Below are 22,809 nucleotides of genomic sequence, written 5' to 3'. Positions count from 1 at the left end.
GCAATACTGTCATATCAGTCTGTTTGGACAACAGGGCCGAAAAGGTGATCTTCAAGCTTGTAATGGAGTGCATAAATGTCTTGGAGGGAACTGGTGAAGGTAGTCAGTCACTCAGCCTGTCTGACTTCCACTCTAGAAGTCTGGTCACTCAGGTTATACAGGAAACGAGGAAGCGAACACTCTTGCTAGACTGGGTTTTGCGAAACGGCTGTTGCTTGGATGGAGAGTCTGCTGGAGAAGTAGATCCTCTAGAGATGGACGGAAGCACCTAGCATGACACAGGCGAAGGCACAGATTTAGCACCAGACAAATACTGCGCTTAAATAGAGAGAAGCGAAATCGGCTAGTAACAGGTCTTTTAACCGGATACTGGCATTTGAGACGCCATTTGCATACCATAGGTATTGCGGACAATACCCAGCGACATTAAGTCCTTCAAACCAGTACAATGAGTAAGGACCTGGTTTTTCCAAAGTTATTGGCCTGTGGTTACCCTCGGTAGTGTACGGGTTCATTAAGAGGCTTATGTGCACAACAGCCTCTTTGGCTGCTCACTGCCTTACAGTTCAATAGATCCTGAAGTGGTTGGCGGCTAATTTAATATAATATTGAAATTGTCTTCTCTTCTGATATTATTTCATCTTTTATACATCATATTATAAGATTTCTATTTATTTTAGTTTTATTATCTGGGGACCGTTATTTTGTTGCTTTTCTTATTGTTTCTAATTTATTATTATATAAATTTTTATTGATTGTATTTTCGTCCAAAGTCTTTATCGTATTACATTTATGGTAGAATGCTGATAATAAAATTAATGTAATGTCTTAATGTGTGATTAAACACAGCTTATATAAATATCAATTTATAAGTCCATAATATACTGCTTAGTCATTGGTAGTTAATTTTTAATTACAGCATATTCGCCCGGCTTTTCAGTCTCTAGATATTTATTTAATTTTGTTTAATATTAATCTTATATAATCATGTGATAGCCCATTCTCGCTTAGGCTTTCTGTTTTATTTACATGCAAAGTGTAGTTAAATATTTATATAAATGTATAAAAAAAACTCATATTCCCTGTTTTTACAACCTCAATTTGTAGCATGCAATATTAAGAAAATCGATCAAAGTGTCGCGCATGACTTCGTTCCAATTATGTCCTTCTCACTTTACTCTATAGAGTATAAGCTTGTCTGATAAAGAGCAAGCGAAACTGGCATTTTGATAAGGGTAATAAGAGAAATACGGACCTTGTTGAGTTTCATAATCCCTGTAACGAATTGTCACGTTGCCTTTAAATTGTTACGCATTTAATCCTATTTAAAAATTATGGCAGAAGAAGGTACGTACGAATACGAATGTATGAGGGCTGAATTGTTAGGGGTTGACAAGCCAGATTATGAACAGTTCCTAAAAAATAAAGCAGAAGCAGATGCAATGGAGAGGGAAAAATTGGATGCTGAACAAATGGGGGTAAGGTCACTAAATATGTAAAAAAAAATGAATGTAATTTTTTTGGGATTTATTTAAGGAGACTGAAGTTCAAGGAGAGAGCCTAGGTCGTATAGGTGGCAGACTTGATGAATTGAATACCATTTTAAAATCGACACAGCAAAAGATAAATAATTTTACAGTAAGTATAAGCTAAAATAGGGAATGTACGAGTATGTATATATTAGTTGCTTCAATATTTCCCAACATTTAATTCCGAGTTTACGTGGAAAACTAAATGAGTTTTCTAAGAAATAAATTTCCAGAAGTTTATCAAAGAATGCATCATTTGGCAAAGAAATTACGTCACTGTTATGGAAATAGGTTTACAAAGTTTTCATTAAATTTTCTTTACAAAAAAGGTTGAAATTGCCTCGTTTTCAAATAGAAACTTTTATTTATGAAGTTTTCGTTACACTCTTTTCAGTCATATTAGAAATAATTCTGTAAAACTTTTGTCCAGTATTGAGTTGAATAGACTTCTTTGAGTATTGAGTTGAATTTTGGGTTTTTACATTGAAACGGTGATAAAACGGCAGAGAACCAAATTTCAATTTCTATGTAAACAATTTCATTGTCAAAACTTGGCAAACCATCTAAATTTTTTAAAATTTTTTTTAAATATTTAAACCGCGGAATAATAACACTAGGGTATTACCAATTCAACCTGAGTTATGTAACAAATAATCGCTGACCTAATTTTGAACATTTTAATCCAGACATGTATAGGTGGAAATCCGTTTTTAAATAAACAGTTTTTCCAATAAATATCCAAATTTCAGTATTAATCGGTAATCCAGCGCAAGTTACTATAGATATCTAGGGCTTATTTTATTTTGTTTAAATACCATGAATTACAAGCATCTGTGTTAGCTGAGAGAAAGAAATAGAGACATTAAAACGTAAAAAATAATTTTAGAGTTGAAATAAAATACTTCGTTTGATGCTTAAATTTAAATAAATAAAATTGCTTTCATCGTTCAAACCTTTTTAAAAATACGCGTAGTTATTGCCCTTTATTTTAAGTTGATTCATGTTATTCAGAGTTAGAGCCTCTATTGTGAGGTAATTTCACAAATGATTCTCTGGAAATAGCTCGGCATTTTTCAACTACTCTTTTTTTTTTCGCCATTAAATTGCGTTTTATAAAGAACGGATTAAACAATAACTTTGCGACGGTATTTCGTATGTCCTTTTCTAAATACCCGTGGGTTCTTGTCATTACAGTAACGACAGTTTTGTATGTTTACGTGACCATTTAAACTTGATGAGCCGAAGTTACGTAAGTCATTCGAGGTGCCACACTTCTGTTGGGTTCATCGCCACCAAGAGTTTTTAAAGGCTTCGCATTTTATTCGGGATTTCAGTACTTTGCTTAGCGGGGCTACTTTTTGAGGCATTTTTGATTCTAGGCGCTGCATTTATATTCGAATCAACTTGAATAAAATCAAGAGTAACAATACGGGTCATACTAATAACCTGCTTTAAAATAGGGTTTTTACAATAAACCGTTTTCAAAAAAAAAATTAAAAAGATGAGTGCCAAAGTAGCCCCGTGTTTGGGGTTACATTGGCACCCAAACGGAAATGTGAATAAACATAATGTAGGCCCATCCTGGGGTTACTTTGGCACCAAATTAGGCTTTTTTTTTAGTTTTTAAATAAAACATTCAATATTTTTAATGAAATTTCTATATTCTTAAACAAAACACTTATAAACTAACAAAAAATATTTTTCTAATATTTGGCACAGTAAAAGAAAGGAACTAAATCAAAATAACATAAATACTAATCATCTTCATATGCCTCACAGGTATAATATTTTTCTTTGGATCCCTCGTTACAAATACCACAGATCCATTTAAAACAACCATTGCATAGAATCCAGTCTGGTCCAGTATAACCAGACCAATAAGCAGCACAAATTCTGCATTCGTCTTCATTGTGGGTACTTGAGGATAACGGTAGATTGACATCTTTTAATGTCGATTTTTTAAAAATTTTTGCTTTTCCTTTGCCTTTCCCTTTTCCCGCAATCTTCTTTTTGTCCTTATTTTCATTTTCAATTAGTTTTTCCTTGCCTTGCTCCTCTTTAGTTTCTTCACAATCGACTTCTTTGCCGGGAATAATTTTTCGTCCCCGCTTTCGTTTAGGGTTAGTGCTTGATTGTCCACGTGTCTCCTGAAGAAACTCTAATAAACTATCATTCGTAGATGCATCAATTGGAGTTTTTGGCAATTTGGATAAAGGCTGCTGCGGATCATATGGACAAATTCCGGTGGCACGAAATCCGGATTTTAAATTGTCTTCTACTCTTTCCTGTAGAGATCTCCACAAGCGATTCAGAAGATTCGGAAAGTGTTCTTTAGGCAGAGTGCCTTTTACGCGACTGGTCTTTCTCCAATCGTCTAAAATAGCCCTCCATTTCTTTTTCATGGGAGCAAAGAAAGTCACGTCCAAAGGCTGCATAGAGTGAGTTGAATTGGGGGGTAAAAGAGCCATATAAATATTATTTTCTTTAGCAGCCTTTACCACGGTTGGAGAAAAATGTGAGGCTAGGTTATCACCTAAAAGAACAACTGATTCACCATTACAATTTTCTTTGACGTGGGGCAGCAACAGTTTAAAAAACCATACCTCAAAGAGATTCATATCGAACCATCCACTGCTGCTGTTATCATAAACTGCCCCTAGAGGGCCACCAACGGTCCAATTTTCGTAAATGTTGTTAGCTTTATAGACTACCATTGGTGGTAGTAGGATTCCATTTGCGCTTCCGCAGACCATTACACTTATTGCTGAACGCGAATGTTCTTGAACCCTTTCAACCCTTTTAGTACCCTTACGAACCAAAACTTTTTTGTCCCCGGGATCGTCTGTGAAATTAGTCTCATCATAGTTAAACACTTGTTTCGCAGAAATGGACTCCAGAACAGGTTTACGTAATGTTATCGAAAAACTGCATTATATCGGCGCGCCCAACCGAAGCACGTACACGCTTAATATTAGATGCCAATCGAATGCTAATATTATTTCTGGTAATAAATTTTTCAATAAAGTCGGGTCCTGGTCTATTGTTGGGCCATCTAAGAATATTTCTGCCTTGTTTTGTAACATATTTTTGCACGATTTCTCTGGCGTCACTAACAGTAACGGGAAAACCCCAATCTGCTACCTGGTTGATGGTCTCTGAAATTAGCCTCTCCTCCTGTTGGGTAAGGATGGTGGGGTGACCTACAGCTTATTCTGAAGAGTGCCTCTAGGTATTTTCCATGTTTTGGAAGCTCGTACTTGTGACATCCTCCCTTCCCTAGCAGCTTGCAATGCATTCGCTAAATTTTGTTCCGTGTAGTTTTTATAGGGCCTCGATCCAGGCAACCTACTATAATTTCGCACCATATTTCGCACCGCGGAACATACCGACCTGCCTGAACAACTCTCGGACACTGAATATTAAAACTAGACAAACAAGCCTAATATAAACAAAGGCGCGCACGCTCTGCCAAAGTTACCCCGTGTGCCAAAGTAGCCCCGTTTTACGGTACAGATTCGTGGAATAATCCAGTTGCTGTAGCTGCCTCACGAGTTGAAAAACTAGAATTTATTGCAAACTGTAAAGGTATTTCAATTTGCGTTGCTTTGTCCATTGCTTCAACAGTTTTTTTATTTATAATAGTACCAGTCTTGTCTTCTTATTCTCAAATTTTTCCACTATTTGGCAAATGGATAGGTGCTGGATATGTTTTTTATGCCTTTGGTTCTTATAACTCGAGTCGTTCTTAAGAAAATGCAATTCTTCTTTATCATAAAGAAAAATCTGGTCCAGTCACAGTACAAATTATGCGCGTTATGGTACCTGGTGACAAAAGGTACTAAGATTAAATTTTAGAAAGCGTCTCACGATTTATTACGTTATAATTCAATGATCTATTTTTATTTAGATTTGCTTTATTTCGACATATTTAGCATTTATATGCAGTAGAGGATGAAGCCTAGTGGTAAAACTGTTTTGTGATTTGAGGTTCCAACTATAGGACTACTTCTCTGTTGTACTTCTTAATAGCAAAGCTATAGCTGATTGCATGTAAATTCATTAGCGACTAATCGTCTAAAAGTGGATTCATTCAAAAACGTGATGCAAAACCACAATGGACTTAGGGAATAGCTTTGAAAAATACCTCAGTGAATTGAGATTCTGCTTGTTTGAATACTGCTACCAGTGAGGAATACTGGAGGCTAATCGATATCCACCAAGCTGACATGTATACATCTGCCCTATATAGTTTTAGTACATCTATAAATCATTGATGTGGCAGCACGTCAAAGGCGTTTCCTTGACAAATAATTCGTGCTCCATTTGGTTTTACTTCTGGCATTTTTGTCGTTCATCATCTATCCATCTTGCTATCAGAAAGTTTCTGTTTAACCCTTAACCGAGCAAGTTTTTATCTTTAATTAAAAAAAATATTTTGGCATATTTTTTTCTTTAATGGATATATAGGCTACAAAAAAATCAAAATTCTTAATTTTCTATGCTTAGGTACAGGAAAAAACTATGTATCCTACAGGGACCGCTTAGATATCTTGATATGTTAAAAACAATTGCGCAGATTCTTTCCTTGCACAAAACATATTCTTAGACTACACTTTTACAAAAAAACGCAGTTTGTCAATTGGTACACAGCCTACATCTTCCTTTCTTTGTAAATGTAGAAAAATGTCCAATTTGGTCATATCTGATATCTTCAGTTAGTGTTACAGTTACTGGAACTTTGATTTTTTTGATGACTGTTTGCAAAAACAGATTTTTCAAATTTCGTCTTTTGCTTGAATTTTACCAGCGATAAAGCCTAACTTACTCGGAATTCTCTCAAATGGTCAAAAGTCCCAAGGGCTTCACTGTCTCTTCTGTGTAATAACCAAGCATGATTTACACAAATGTCAATAACTTGTCGGAATATCCCAAAATACCAATGCCCTGAATTATAAGGTGTTTCATAAAGAGCTATTAGTATGTCAACTAAGTGTACACCACCTATGTGGGGATTGAATTGTTTTATAATTTGTGGACATTCTATGTCAACTATCTTTTTCTCCTCTTTGCTGAAAAGTAGGAGTGTGTGATACCGGACTTTGTGTCCCAGTTATGAAAATATACATATAACTCTTAGCGGGGTCTGGAATTATTTTAAGTCTATATAACTATTTTACCACAAGAGCCAAGTTCAGCTTCAGTTTGACAAAAAGTCATATTGTCAAAAGTAGTAGAGCCAGTATATACACCTATAAAAGTCATTTACTATTCCTGATATCCCCGCTCCCACAGGCATTTTGAATTCCCATATTTTAGACTTTTCTGGCATATATTGTCTAAGGTTTCCACCTTTGGTCCCGTTATATGGTATCACCATTGCGTCAATCGAATAAAGGTTTTCAACTTTGATTTTTACACTGTTAGCTCTAATCATGTCTAACAACGCCTTATCTTGAAAAGACGATCCCCATTAGCGTCAGACATCAAAATGTGTAAGTCTCCTCGGTTTTTTAAACCTTTTAACCGGCATTACATCAGAAATAAGACTATATTGGAGACCAGTAATCTTCAAAGGATGACATCCTTACAACTCCCATCATAAGAAGTTCCATACCTATAAAGGCTTTTATTTCATTTGGAGACCTTTTTATTGATGTACCGGTGGATAATGTTGAATATATATTTGTTTGCTCAACAATGCTGAATAATAGGCACTTCCCAAATTTATGAAAATATTGAAGAGGAGTAAGTATACCATCTGGAGAATCGTACTCAATCTCGATTGGCGTTTGATAAAGTTCAAAGTCTTCCTTTTCCGATTTAAAATCATGATCCCTTTTTCCGATTTTCTTTTTTAAATTCGCAGCAGATAATGGTATATCATCGTCGGAACAATCCTAATCATTAGATTGATCTATTGGTACATGAAGTGGTTGAATTTCAGGATTATAATCTAAATCTAAAATGTTTGGGTCTACCTCTTCATTATCTGATGAAGACCCAACATCAGAAACATAGCAGTCTTCAGATGGTAATAACATAATCCACTTCCCTATATCTTTGGTTATCTCTAAGACTGCTCAAAAACTGAAATTAAAAAAAAATTCAAAAGTTCTGTATCTTAGGAGATACATCAGTCGATAGGGTTAAGGGTATCAACGCACTGGATAGGGATATGAATTTATAAATCCTGTTTCGAATTCGCATTATCCGATAAATTCCATTAGCTAAAGTATATCTTTTCTGATAGCTTCTATTTTATGGTGTTCTACCCACGGTGGTGTTGGCCTTTCAGTTTTGGAATTGCTTTGGTTTTTTTTATTTTTCGATCTTAACTCCTAATGTGATAAAGGCAGCAGCCGTACTATGGATCGTTAGGTCCATTCGAATGTTGTAGATGTAAAAATATAGGTAAAATAATATCAGCAATTTTAAGAAGCACTAGAGTTTACTCTAGGGAGTGCCGGTCTTGCTAAAGGATTTGTGCCCCCAAACTATATCATTGCCTTTCTGAACTCTGTCGTTTACTGTTAATTAAATTTTAAATGCAAATAATTTGAAAAATGTTGAACTACTATTACAACTTGGAAACATGATGTTAGGTATTGTTGTAAAAGAAATTAACGCACCTTTAAAATTAGATATTACTTGATATCTTTTTCCATTGAAAATTTTCGTGGATTGTGTTACCCTCAAAAATAAAAATTTATAGTTGTTTTGATTAAGATAAAAAATAAAAGTTGAATTGTCTTCAGTGCAACCCTTATATTACGTAATTCGCCTGTAATTACTTGTTATTGGTGCAAAACATTATCATGTTCAACTTCAACATTCACTATTTTCTGATCTGCGATTTGCACTTGAAAGGAAAAAAACTGAATATTTCACTTTTTAAGACTACTGGGAATTTTGAAATCTTAAATCAATATGGTGTGTAATCTCGGTAAAAAATGTTTTAAATTTGTATTTCCCTTTATATTAACCTTTTTCCTTCTTTTTAAGAAATGTTTGTCGAGGCAGTCACAAAAGGTTAAAAGTCAATATCGTGTCTCTGAAGCCCTAGCATATACCTATATCCGATATCCAAAGCAAACATGTTTAAGCATCAGAGGGTCTGGTAAAGTTAAAGGGACATCTAAAAACCGATGTTTTTTGAAAATTTGTACATAGAATGTTGAGTTTGAACATTTTATTGATAAAAAGTGAAGATGAAGTTAAAAAATGCAAAATTTTTAAAGGATTTTGTACTTACGTATAATTCACAATTACACCCGGCTTAACTACATCTATTTGCGATTACCATCACTTTGGCCATTATATATGTTATTTACTTAAATTTAAAGTAACCAAATTCTGTAACTTAGAAGGATTTACATCACTCCTTTAGGTCATAAGCCCAAATTTCCACACGCAAATTAGAAATATCAAATATGTTAATACGGTTAATTCATAAATAAAAAAGACTGTCAAATGTCACTTACGTCAACAAATATTATTTTATTATTTATTGGGAGTGGCTACTGTACTAGTACGATCATCGTAATTTTCTGTCGTATCTCATTATAGGTAAGTATTTGCACCATCTATAGATTACAACTAGTAATTACAACGGTAGTATTTGTTTATTTATTCACAACCTTCTTTATCTCTAGCCACGAACATCATCACATCGGCAACATAGCGAGTCGACCGACGCCGCCATCTTGGAAACCCCATAACCCCATATATTTATATTAGTAGGTAATCGCAGCGGTTTCCGTGGGTGTTTACCTCGTTTCTCTCTTAAAATTCCGGATTTTTGTGCTTAAATTTAAATTACTAACGTTAAGACTCAATTTTAAAAACCTACTCTAAGTTCTAGTTATATTCTTTAATGTGGATTTTGCGTAGTTATTTAAATAATCGAACTTAAAAGTCGAACAAAATTTACCGGCCGGCTAGCTAAATGACGTTTTAAAAGTGGGTTTGTTATTATTGTGTGTTGTGTTTCTTGGCTTTCTTGCTTAAAATGGTTTTATGACTTGTATTTTGAACTTGTGGTAGTTCATTTATTTGTTTAGTCTGTGGATAATAATATATTGCTTTATAGCTTAATATACATAGGGAGAAATATGGAAAATTGGTGTAGGTATTTGTCTCCCTACTTGTAAACAATGTGGTAAATAAGTAGTTTAAGTCAGGAGTTGTAGTAGCCGGTAGTAGGTAAGTTTATATAATATTTGTGTAATATTTGTACATTTTTAACATGCCAAGTCCATGCTGTGTCCCTGTTCAATCCAATTACAAAACTTTACCATTAGATGCAGGTGAGGGAGTTGAATCGGTGTTTGGTTTTCCGGTATACCGGTTTTCCTAAAGATGAGCAAATTAAAGGTAAATGGCTGAAAGCAATTCCTAGAGACAACTGGACTCCTACTAAGCATTCTGTTTGTGCTAAGCATTTTGCCCCCACTGACATCATTCGGGAGGATATTTATCTTTTGCCAAATGGCACAACAACAAAAATATCTACTAAAACTCGATTAGTTCCTTCAGCAGTTCCTCAAATTTTTCCAAATTTACCTGGATATCTTTCAAAAAAGGTTACTCTCCCTCAAAAGAGTCCAGAAGAAAGAAATAAAGAACATGAACAATCAGATCTTATTACAAATTTTCATATGATAATAAAAAATTATCTTAAAAAAATTAATATTTCAGAGTTGTGGAATGTAAAAATAGTTGATAATTTAAAAATATGTTTTTACTCCTTAAATTTGACTAATACTTGTTTAAATATCGCTAATCAAGTCATAGTAGAGAGCGACATGAAAGTAAAAGTGTTTATAAATAGGAATGAACTGACCCATATTGACCTGAAATGGATTTTACCTTTTGAATTGACACTAAATAGGTGGTCTCAGCTAGAGAATTTGTTGTCTAGATATAAATCTCCTAGCTGTGAACATCAGCTCAAGAATCACTTAGCGATATTCTTAAAAAAAGGGTAAATTGCTTAAAGAGAGGCATTATTTTAATTAAAATAATAATTGTGATTTGGAATCAGCCTCGGAATTAGCCCATTGTTATAATAATGAGGACTCGAATGAGGACTATCTGAGAAAACTAACAATCTTTGTAACAGGCTTTTACTTTTAATTGATCAAATAAATCTCCTGTCAAAGCATAAACGTTATTAACCATCAACCATTGTGATGTCTTTTATGTTATATATTTCCTCGCCTTGCACTTATGAGATGTTGAGAGACTTTTTCACACTACCCACTAAAAGACACTTGCAGTACCTTTCATCCAGTATTGATGTATCACCAAATACTAATAATGCACAAAAATCCGATAATGTTACCACAAATTATTTAAACATTGTATCTGGCTCTTTAACATCCACAGAAAAAGTAGTTAACCTATTAATTGATGAAATATATATTTCCAAAAGATTGGATTATCGAGGGAAGAGTCTAATTGGTGTAGCTGCAAATGATACTTCATTAGCTCAAACTGTATTAGCTTTCATGATATATGTTCTTCTTTTGGAAATTTTTCAGAAATTGTAAAACTTTTGCCAGTTAATAAAATTAAAGGAATAGAGATGGTGCCAATTACCAAAAATGTAATTTCTTTAGTATAGAAAAATGGTTTTGAAGTTTTAGATGTGATTACTGATAACCATAAAATTAACCAATCACTTTTTTCTAATATTACTAATAACAGTTACTTTTTCTCAAATCCTGGTACGTGAGGGTGGGACCTTCCATTTTTCTTCTTCTTTTTATTTTTTTTGATGTTGAAAATTCAAGTGAAAACTGTTCTTTGAATTTTATAGAGGTATCAAAGGTATCAAACCGATATCGAACGTATCTACCTATAAAAAAATATGTAATATACTGTTGCCTTTATCGATAATTATTCGTTTTGGTCTCCTGTCAAAAAACTGGTTGCCATCCACCTGCTATTTACATTCTTTGACTAGTCAAAAGCTGGCTTTTTGACAGGTGACCAAAACGGATTATAGATGGAGGCAACCATATCTACCTATATTTACTTTAAGAAAACTGATAATATGCTTTGATCTGCCCTGTATACTGGCTATTTTGTGTTCAAAATCACCCAATCTCATACTTATTTCTGTAAGTGTTTTTGACGACATTTTTGATGATACTTAACTTTCAATTTAAAACAATCATTGTTTCACATTTATTATGTACCACACTGTATAATATGTAATAATTCAGGCTTTGCATGTTAATTTACAATTTAACACTTTGTATCCACCATTTATTTACCATATGTAGAATTATTATTCGAAAAAAGCCAAATAAAAATATTTGATCAATAATAAGTAAACATCCAGAGGTAAATATTTTTTTTTGTTGTATACATTGGGATATAATCTTGATATTATGAAAATAAAGTTAAAAAATCATATCAAATCTATTTTCCAATGAATAGCATAATGCCTTCAACAAAACGGGCATTTCTGTTAGTAAAAAAACTTAAAATCATTGCCGAGTCCCGTTAAATACGGCTATTAAATCGATCCGGAAGCATAAGCGGTTCGCGGTGTTGCCTTGCGATGTTCGCGACTAGAGTAAAGATGGCTGTGATTTATTGTATAATTACAATATATGCACATGCGCACTACTAATAACAGTGTGAGCAAAGGTTGCTCATCATCAAAATCCAATCCAACCCAAAATAAGGATTATCGACCGATTAAGCATTGGCAATGAACAATAGAAAATTTTTAGTTTTTGAAGGTGGTAGACAATGGTACAGTAAAAGCATCTTGTCGAACTTGCATTGTCTTATTTATTTAATGTAACACGACGTTTCGGTTGGTAAGCATCTCCAACCGTTATCACTTGTTCAGTTTACACTTGATAACATTAAATAAATAAGACAATGCAAGTTCGACAAGATGCTTTCAGAAAATTTTTAGGCATGCGTAGATCGCCCAATTGCATTTTGAAATAGACTTATGCGTTAAAACATTGTCGTCTACTTTTCTGATGTGATGTAACCAGTATTTACTTTAAAGTATTTAGTATATGAGCCCTACTCACTATACAAAGTGATACGATATTCCAAATATTGTTCTAAATTCGAATCAGTTGGGTATGACGTCACGCTGGAATCAAAACTCGATGAATCCCTTTAACCGGATGTGAAACTATTTAGAGGATTGTAGTTTATTTTTGGGATATTATTCTCCGAATGTCAATAAATAATTAAACATAAATCAATAAAAAAAAATAAATTTAAATGGTTCAAATCTTAGTGGAAATAAATAATAAAGAAAATATCCAAATGTCAATCAATTTCTAATGAAATATAATTAATTCAGGCACCGTTATCCAACTTTCTACGGACCAAAATAGGCTCCCCCATGCAGAAGTTCCAAACAAACCCCCCGGAAAACCAAGTACCGCAAGAAGGATCTTCAGACCAAATTCCGATCGCACAAGAGGCACCGAAATTCCGGGACCCCGATGAAATCAGAAGGGAGCAAGGCAACAGCGTTTTCGGAAAACATGAAGAAAACATGTCTGCATTAGATGGTTTAATTGATAAATGCGAAAGGGCGGAGATCAGTATGAGTCGTCAGAACCAACAAATGAAGAGGGTTTTGTAAACATTTTTGTTGTTTCTTATATATATTATTACGGACTAAAATGAATATTATATAATAAGGTTTTTAATAAATATAAGATCAGGTTTGCGTGCTAATAAACGGGTGATATTGTTTATAAGTTGTATTTGACGTCATATTATAGTAAGAAAGATTTTACGGAAAAGGCGACCCCGGAGTATGGTCGATTTGTAATATAATCGAGTATGTGTAATTTATACCTCACGACACATGTATGTTGCATGTAAACACGTATGTTATTAACGTGTCAGTTTCATATTAGTCTTGCTTTATTAACTTTTTTAAATCGGAAAACCGATACTCTCCTTTATTAAAATGTTAATTAACTTTTATTATGTTCTGTTGCTAAGTGTAAATTACCGGTTGTTAATTTAAAAGATCGGAATTTTTTACAAAACCCACAAGTCAACTCACCCCAATTTAAAACAAGCTGGCAACAGCAACTCTTGCAGACAAAGCGACCACTGGAAGTCAGAGAACATAGAAAGTGGATCCGCACAGGAGCGGTTTCCAGATCAGGAATAGCAGAATACGTTTGGTCCAATGGCTACAACATACATTGGACAGAAGCAAAGATTTTATGCAAGGAACAACATTGGAAGAAAAGAAGATTCGCGGACGCAATTTACATCATGCAAAACCAAGGAATCTTCAGTCAGGCCAGTGTTGATATTCCCAATATCTGAAGATATACTGTTAAAACACTGCAAGATTCAATGCGCTTCACGCATAACTAGACATCATACATCTCTACGCACACCTCTAGTATCAGCCTGTAGAATAATATTGTCGAAACCGAAACGTCGTGCCAAATTTAAAATGCACACAATGCAAATAAGATTTTACCAATCAGTTTTCTGTCAATATTCATCGAAAATGCATATTTTGGTATGATAAAATTCTCCATCTGTAGTCTGCATCGGATATTCGAATAACTTCGCCAAAAATGAAATATTTGCGCGGTCATATTTTTGAGAAAACATTACTCCACTTATATTGGCCATGTTGGTCGGGACACATTTGAATTTATATTACATCAACGGGACAATGTTCAGCTTCTACTATTCTAAAGATGTTAGAGAACAATTTGGATGTAATTTATCAAATTAGGTGGACTGGGACCCAAGGTGCCATAGAATGGCCAGATCAGCTTCCTGACCTAACACCCCTTTAATTTTTCCTATGGAGCTCACGAACAAATTCTAGACTTTTAAAATAATATTGTTCTAACTCTCGACCTGTCCTCTGATTACTGTGTCCTAATTGAACATCCATCAACCCAATTTTGTTGAAAATGTAAAAGGTATATGAACTAGAGAAATTACACTTGACCACTACTGTTTATAGCTTTCACTATGGTTTTAATATCACTAACATAGTATACGGTCATTTACTTCCTCACCTGACTTCCAGTGTAAAAAGGTTGTAAAGGATGCAAATCCGTTAATTAAAATTAAGATTTTATATAGGATTTTAGGTGTAACAAAATTGGGCTTTGCCAAAATGTGGTAGGATCACTTCTACTCTTCCTCTTGTCAGTGCTCTTTTTTTTCCTTCTCTTTAATTTTGAAACATAGAGGGTTACAGCTAGAAAACTTTACATCTACTATCTTCTTTACAGGCCTCGGCAGTATAACGAGAATATCAAAATTGTTTGAGTCATGGGAACAACATTAGCAATATTTATGAACTATAGATTTGTGTTTAAAGCAGCCTAAGGATCAATATTTTCTTGTCAAAAAAACCTAAACGAGTAGGACAATAAATTTTACTTATCTTAAAATGGCCTGAAAGAATATCGTCGGTTCCTCATACGGCAAAATAGAGAGCAGCTTTTGAGTCAAGTCAAGCGTTGACAATTTAATTCACCGTATAATAAATTTTAGTAAACTTGATAACAATATGAAATAAAACATTGCCACAAATTCATTACTGTAAAGTTCGCCTCCCTCGTTGCCTAGTCCATAAACATCGAGAGTTATACTAATAAGTAATGTTTATAACGATTACATGACAAATATTTGTATGATGTTGCTTTTTAAAAACTCATTGGACGTTACTTTTATTAGCAATTATCATTGTGTCTTCCATTATTGGTGAGCAAAAAAGTACTGACACATATATGATTTATTTTGTATTTTCACTGCTAAATGTATTGACTTAAAATAAATATGACTAAGTTTAATCACTCAACTTTGTAACTGGAAGATATACATGGTGTCCCGGAATACTCCGAATTTGCATAAGATTTTTAGAATTCACCCAGTATTATAAGAGTTATTAAATAAAAGCCGATTTTGAATGGCATGCCTGTATATTTCCTTAGAAGTGAGTCGGATGAGAATTTAAATTAAAGTTTTCTAGACTCCAAATGAAAATTTCCCATATATTCGGAGACACTCTGTATTTACCAGAACCCTTGATGAAAATTATATCAAGTATGTACCTTTATTATATTTTTAACACACTGCAATTTATGTACTATAATAGAATAAACGAAAATTATGTTTAGGTTAGTCAGATTTTTTTTTGACGATTGTATGGGTTTCATTAAGGGTGGCAAGGTACCATACCTCCAGGAGCTTTGTAGAAAAATAATTATCCTAAGTAAATGACGTAGTTGTGGGTTTATTGGTCAAAGACTGAAGAAAACAATTTTTTTCTAGGCCACCAACATTTCGAATTATATTTAATTCATCTTCAGAGCTCGAAATTATACGTTTTCTTGCGTTATTAAAGAAAAAGACATCACAGGTTTAAACACAGATATCGGAACAACATGGGGACTTTTGAGTCACAACAGAAAGGATATGTTAAAAAAAATATTTACATAAACAAACCGATAGAACTTTGGCCTAGAAAAAAAATTGTTTTCTTCAGCCTTTGACCAATAAACCCACAACCACATTATTCACTTAAAATAACTCTGGTCACTAACTAGAACATAACTATTCTGTTCTAGTCAATATATGAAATTGATTCTCTGACAATATTAATTAAAAATTCATTCTATTTATTTGATTTGAAGTTGTTCGAATAACGCTAAGAGCCACGAAAATCAATGTGTCGTAAAATTATACTGACAGAGTTATAAACTTAAAAATTATTTCCAGCATCTACTTTTTTCTCAAATCAAGTTTTTCCTAAGGCGTCATTGCTGAGAAAAGGTACCCCTAATGATGCACCCTGTACTAAAGCATACTGAATTTTATATTTTAAATTTAATATTAAAAAGTATTACCTAATTGATCTAAAAATATTTAAGCAATAATGTTTACAAATTATATAAAGTTTTATGGAATTACTCAAAATGAAAAACGGTTTAAAAGGGAAATATACTTTAGAAGTCTTGTAATGTTTATCCATTCAAGTAAAGGTCGGTTATAACGGTAGAATCTTAAATTATAAAAAATATTTTTTCATTTTGAGTATTTCAGATATTTAAAAAATTCTCAATATTGTAAAAAGCTTTTAAATATTATATTATTAAAATATTAAGAATTTGTTTCTTATTTATTCTTTCTTCTACAACTTCCTTATGCATAAGTGATTAAAATAATAAATTAAGGGTACATTCAATGATATCGATAAATCTTTATGAATGTTATATAATATACAAATCAGTTTGCCAAAAATTCTTTGTAAGGACGCTTTAGTGGAGAAAATAGTGTATTACCTTCTAAAAAACTAAGCGACGAGCGAGATAATGTAAAATCAGATTAGTTTACTTTCTCTATAGTCGCGAGTTAAAAAGGCGACATGCGAGAGAGAATGCCATATATACAGGGTGTTTTTTTTAATATTGCGACAAAATTCAGGAGCGTTGAAATCAAGCAAAAAAGTTCCTCTATATATTCATATTCTGAGGAAGCAAAAGTCCGTAAGACTTTTTCCTTTGAAGGTATTTATAAAATTGAAAAAAAGAAGGTTAGCAGGGAACGTTAAATGAGAAAAAAGGATATAGGCTTATAAGGTTATATTATTCAGTCAGTCAAGACGCAAAAAAAAACACGGATGGTACTTGCCAACATAGTGTTTCTGCTTATTGTCTTCTTCAGAGAAAACCAAATGAAAAAAGAAACTGAAGGGATCATGAACAGCAGCGAACAACCAATTTGTGTAATTAGCTCTAGAACCTGCTGTTTACGAGGTAAAACAAATCATCTATACTATAGGAAAGCATATGCTATCTAAGTTATATTTTATGCTCCTGTTCTACTGGTCGAGTTGAATCTGTTTGCCTCAAGTTAACAGATTTTTTATTTTCAACCTTCTTACTCTGTAATATCTGCCACCCTCTTCTGTGCCCTTATCAGCTGGTCAAGTTCAATGTATGTTCATTGTATAAGGTTCCAATTCAGAACCGTAGCCAGGATCACCAATCAGGGGCCGCGTAGAAGCTTTCCAGGGGCGCTCGATATTTTCGATGCATTTTTAAACATGATTTGTCTTGAAAGTTTATTGTAGCAAATATAAAATATACAGCGTGTCAATTTTGTGGTAAAAATGTTATACAGGTGGGGGGAACTACAACCACCATATTTTAGTTATAGGATGAGTCACCCCTTGGAGCCGAAGCACCTCAACCCCAAAATTTTAAATGGCACCACCACTTCTGCGATACCTTAAATAAAAGGTCTTTTGGAATAGTATTCACCTGTACATCAATTTTTCCTAAAATTTACACAGGGTCAAAGAAACGTATAAGTTAAATAAAATAAACTCTCTTTTTATGAAGTATTCTTTTATTTAATTAGATGCTCAAAATAAATTCCATTTTGAGCTAAAGGAAAGTATAATTTTAAACTCATTTCTCACATTTTCAAACACTTTTATAGAAATCTCCCTCACGTTCTGTAATAATCCGTTGCCGAAGATCATCGCGTGAAGCTGGTTGTATTTTAAACACAACCGTTTTTCAGTAACCACAGAATCATTCAAGAGAAAATGTCGCGGGGTGTTCTGGTGATCTCGCCGGCCATTCCATTGAACCTCTTCTCCCAATCCACTGATGCCCAACAGGCAGAACATAGTGGAGTGGCGCTCCATCTTCTTGAAAATATAATAAATCTTCGTTTAGGTTCCTATCAACCATAAAGGCCCGACAATAGTACCACCATTGATTTTTCTGGATACTGTTTATGTCCTTCCCTGAAAACATGCGGATTTTCATCATTCCAGTATCTACAATTGTGTTTATTTACAAAACCATTTAAAAAACACGTGCATTCGTTGCTAAAACAATTATTTTTTAGCTACTCACGAGTAAGACATAATTTTTCATAGTCACTCCCTCGCAAAATTCTGTTCTTCGATGAGGGTCGTCTTCAAGTTTTCAAATTGACACCCTGTATATCTAAGACTACAAATCGCGGATAGCAGTCTTCTTTACACGTAGGAACTCTTTTGCATGAAAAATAAACTACTAAATTCATTATTTGTGTGAATAAATAATAGTTTTTTAAATCCCAGAACAATGAGTACCTACGCGTCATGAAATTAAAAAAAAAAAGCTGTCCAAAGGTGTTCGTAGGCGCTTTCATTAGCCTGAGACATGCAGTTATTGCCAGATATTATTTCTTTTGGTCACTTGTTAAAGAATCTGGTTGAACCTGTTAAAGAGTAAATAGCAGGTGGCAACATATTTGCGCCAGTTAAAAACCAGGATTTTTGACAGGTTTACAAAATAGATTATATCTGACGGCTACTATAACATATAACATAAATATCACACTCTGAGATAATCTGACATTCTCCATAACACAATTGTTGCTATTTTTTAAACTGTTTGAGTTGTATTATTTCCAGTATTTAAATGACTGTTATACAAAAAGAGTGTTAAGGAGGTATTTTTTGAAAAAGTAAGAATTTCACTTTGTTTTATTTAATGCCCTTATAGTTGAAATATCTTTTTATGTGATTCTTCTTAAAACAGGAACATGGCCTATTGATAGTGTAGCGTCTCTACTGTTCATTTAGGTGTGAATTAAAACACTCGACACTCAAAAATAGTCAATTAATTTAGTATAGGTACACACGTACACAATAACTTAAGACGACTAGAAACATCGATTTACACTTTATTTATCTTGATTTAAAAGTCACGCCAATATTCCGATTTGAACTGGCCTAGCGGCTAGGGCTGTTTATACAGGTTGGAGACTCGGTCATTATGCATAAGAGACGAAATATTTCAACGCGCATGTATACATTTCATACGTATACCTTTGATAAAGGTAAGTTGCAATAAAATTTCAGAAAATATTACAGAAAGATTAGGCATTTCTAAAATATTACTCTGATGCATTACATGCATCAGTTTACAACCCACACAATCGTTATCTCAAAATGTTAATTAGGTTAGAGTAGAAAAATTTTAACACTAAAATGAAATTAAAACTCTTAAAAATAAACTTACCAAAAATTAATTATGGTATATTATTTTATGTTCTGCGCTTCACTCTTCTTAAATTCAGTAGCCGTCACTGGTTTAAGGGCCATTATCATTTATCTTCACAGTATGGTATAAACTTAAATAAACATTAACAGCAACCAACGAACATTACTTAAGGCTAACAACATACCTGATCTTAAGTCTATTAATTTTTCCATTTTTTCCCTTACTTAAAAAAGCACGCTTTGATACATTTTGTATCTTAGTAAAAATCCACATTTATTACAGTTGAATGAAGCTGTGAAAAGTGAATTAAATACGAAGATCCTATTTTCCTACTTAGGACTTACCTTGAAAATAATGATTTAATGGAGCAAACTAAATGGGATACATAAATATTCCAAAATCATCAAAGTAAACAACCAGCATCAACATTTACTTATTTCTTTATTAAGAATTATTTTATTGTCACATCAGTCAACCTTGCAATAAAACCTAATTTAAATGTAGATTTCTTAAAACAAATAGCAAACAAGAATAAACAACTCTTCGGGTTCATGTATTGTGACATGTATTATGACTGAAATATTAACACTAATCATTAAAAAAAATCAAAACTATTATGTCTATTGTAATTTCGTGACATGATTATAAACGATTTTTTTCGATTAATGTATTTCTTACATATTGAGTCTACCCTTAAACATTATATAACCCATCTGCAAATAAATTAGGTCAATACTAACCATAAGCCTATAACAAACACAAATAAAAATCACAATAAATTTGAATTACATTTATTTAAATCACACCAAAAAAAACATTAAAAAAAATCTAAAGGTACGGAGGGATGTTTTTTTAATTAAATTAATCTATACCAAATCACAGGCTAAAACAATTCTAAAAATAAATCATAACGCGTGTCGAAATACATAAAAGGGTATTTTTTACTATCATTTAAATGAAAGGACTAAAACACAACTTTAAAAGGGTTTAATATCATTTCTTGATCTGAAATATCAAATGGGATAATAAATAACGAAGGAACAAATATCTTAATGCTAGGGGGGAAAATTGAAGAAAGAAACTTAACAGCACTGTTGTCTGACCATCTGAAGGGAATTGTTATTGAATGAAGAAAAATTAGATACGACAGTAAAAGTCATATCGATTGCAAAATTTATATTTTATATTAAAACATTTTACACAAATTCAACTCAACAAGGGCATTTCAGCTACATTTTCAATCAATTCCCAGGTTAGGTGCACTCTATTTAGAAAATTAAATTTCACCCTGACATAAGTAGTGTCATTTTTGTGTTTATACAAAGCTACTGTGTCCACATTTTTCCTACTTTCTTTTTTATGTGTTGTTAAATTATATGAAAGTTATACTATGCGTGCTCATCCCTGTTATTGAAAAAAAATTCGTCATAAATGTGCACTTGGCCCGCGAATTGTTCGAAAATGTGGTTTTATTCTCGATAGACTTTTACAAAAATCAAAATCAATTTAGGATCATGTTCACAAACATTCATACAAAGAATACTTTGTACAAGTTTTTTTTGATAGAATATTATTTTAAGCAAATAAGACTATGTAAACAAATAAGTCTGCGTGAAGCGAATTGTTCTATAGGGAGTGAGAACTTTGAAAGCTCGTATACATACGTAAAAATAAAACTAGAGCAGTGTTTATTTTATATAATTTTTTCAAACTTCCCCTCGCAGCTCTACCATCATCAGCCTTTAACGAACCCTGCTTATTATTATTTTGGGTTTTTTTTCCTTAATTGACTATATTATTTATTTATTAACTTATAATCGATAACGCGAATTTAGGCCTCTGCATTCAAATCTTCACGCAGACTGACCGATCTATTGTTGACAAGTTAGGTGACAATGTATCTGAGGCCAATGTTTTTGCATAAACCATGAGGCTATATTATTAGTATTTTTATATACTCAGATTCACATCTACCGAACTTGCAGGCTATTTTGCTGTTTTAATAACCAAATTTTGGGACAATACTTTTCTCTATCTACTTAAAGTCTATCTACAAATAACAAATCGGTGGGCCGTGGAGCGGTGGCAGCCCTTAAAGTACTTTTTTTTCGAGAGTGTCTTCAAAGAAGGAACCTAAAAAAACACAAATTAAACATTACTTAAAATGAAAATCCTACAGTCTCCATTCACTTATTTATTAAACATTTAGTTATTTAAAATTCTTGACATGTTTCGGATACAGTGGTGTCTATCATCAGGGGATAAAAGGTTTAAAATTGGTATTAGATATACGCCCTATTGAACGCCTTGAGGCTGTACAAAGAAGATTCTTAAGATCCCTTGCTTACAGAGCTGAAGTTAATATTTTTCGTAACTATTACATTGACTATAATGCTATCACTGTCCAATTTAATATCCCTAATCCTAAAGTCAGACTATTCTGATGCTTTAACGTTTTATAAGATCTTAAATGGTTTATATCATTGTCATACCGTCTTGGAAGCAATTCCTTTTAACACCTGTCATAGAAGGATCAATTCTCCTATGTTTCGTTTACCCTTTCATTCGGCCAACTATGGGTTTTTTCTCCTCTGACTAGTACTTTGCGTTTCTTTAATGAAAATAATTTGGATCCATTTTCCAGCATTGTAATTCTAGTATTATATTTATATTTGTATTGTTATATTATATTATCTATATTTTGTATTATCTATTATTGTTTTTGTAAAATGGCTCTGCCGTATATTAAAATAAATAAATAAATAATTACTTCTGAGGCCATTAAACATAATCACAGTTTTAATAAGTGTATTAAAACCTCTGTTATATATTATCCACTGCTTTTTTAGTGGTGAAGTTTATTCAAGTGTGCTTAAAAAGGCAAATATAGTGTTTACGGTTAAACAAGGAAATATAGAGTTAACCACAAAATATAGGCCGATTGCTCTAACAAGCACATTAAGCAAACTGGTGCATTAAAGTAAGACTTTCATAGAGTAATTGAACTTACATTTCAATAATTTATACTGGAACGTAATTGCCCTTGGGCGTATACCAAATTTGACCGGTGGCCATTCGCCTTAAGATCTCTTTAGCTAACAGTCTCTTCTCTTTCTTAATCTTCTTGAGGACACCTTTGTTTTCATGTGCTCTTCTAGACAAATAAGGTAATACTTCGTTTACGGGTCCGTACGGTATATATTTGTAAGCTGAGTAACCGGACTGACCTGTAA

At 33.0% G+C, this 22,809-nt stretch overlaps 3 protein-coding genes across 5 annotated transcripts in view; 1 reads left to right on the top strand and 2 right to left on the bottom strand.

Annotated features, from left to right (window-relative positions):
* Positions 1-8,963, bottom strand: part of LOC126738205 (telomere zinc finger-associated protein) — a 69,554-nt gene extending 60,591 nt beyond the window's left edge. For both annotated transcript variants that reach the window (XM_050443418.1, XM_050443416.1), the window contains exon 1: positions 8,782-8,963. The gene's annotated coding sequence lies outside the window, so the exon portion shown is untranslated. The remainder of the gene's footprint in view (positions 1-8,781) is intronic.
* On the top strand, positions 1,231-16,681 carry LOC126738212 (uncharacterized). The gene is made up of 3 exons (XM_050443435.1): positions 1,231-1,478; positions 1,537-1,638; positions 12,871-16,681. The coding sequence occupies exons 1-3, from the start codon at positions 1,335-1,337 to the stop codon at positions 13,156-13,158; spliced, it is 534 nt and encodes a 177-aa protein (XP_050299392.1). The 5' UTR covers positions 1,231-1,334; the 3' UTR covers positions 13,159-16,681.
* A 3,670-nt stretch (positions 16,682-20,351) lies between these two features.
* The window catches only part of LOC126738203 (proline dehydrogenase 1, mitochondrial), a 65,494-nt gene continuing 63,036 nt past the window's right edge, over positions 20,352-22,809 (bottom strand). For both annotated transcript variants that reach the window (XM_050443412.1, XM_050443413.1), the window contains 2 exons: positions 22,587-22,803; positions 20,352-21,709 (listed from right to left, as the gene is read on the bottom strand). In XM_050443412.1, coding sequence (XP_050299369.1) covers positions 22,598-22,803 — 206 coding nt within the window. In that variant the 3' untranslated portion in view covers positions 20,352-21,709; positions 22,587-22,597. The remainder of the gene's footprint in view (positions 21,710-22,586; positions 22,804-22,809) is intronic.

This window comes from Anthonomus grandis, chromosome 7 (genome assembly GCF_022605725.1).
Source record: "Anthonomus grandis grandis chromosome 7, icAntGran1.3, whole genome shotgun sequence".
NCBI classification, from domain to species: domain Eukaryota; kingdom Metazoa; phylum Arthropoda; class Insecta; order Coleoptera; family Curculionidae; genus Anthonomus; species Anthonomus grandis.
This window is presented reverse-complemented; position numbering and strand designations above follow the sequence as displayed.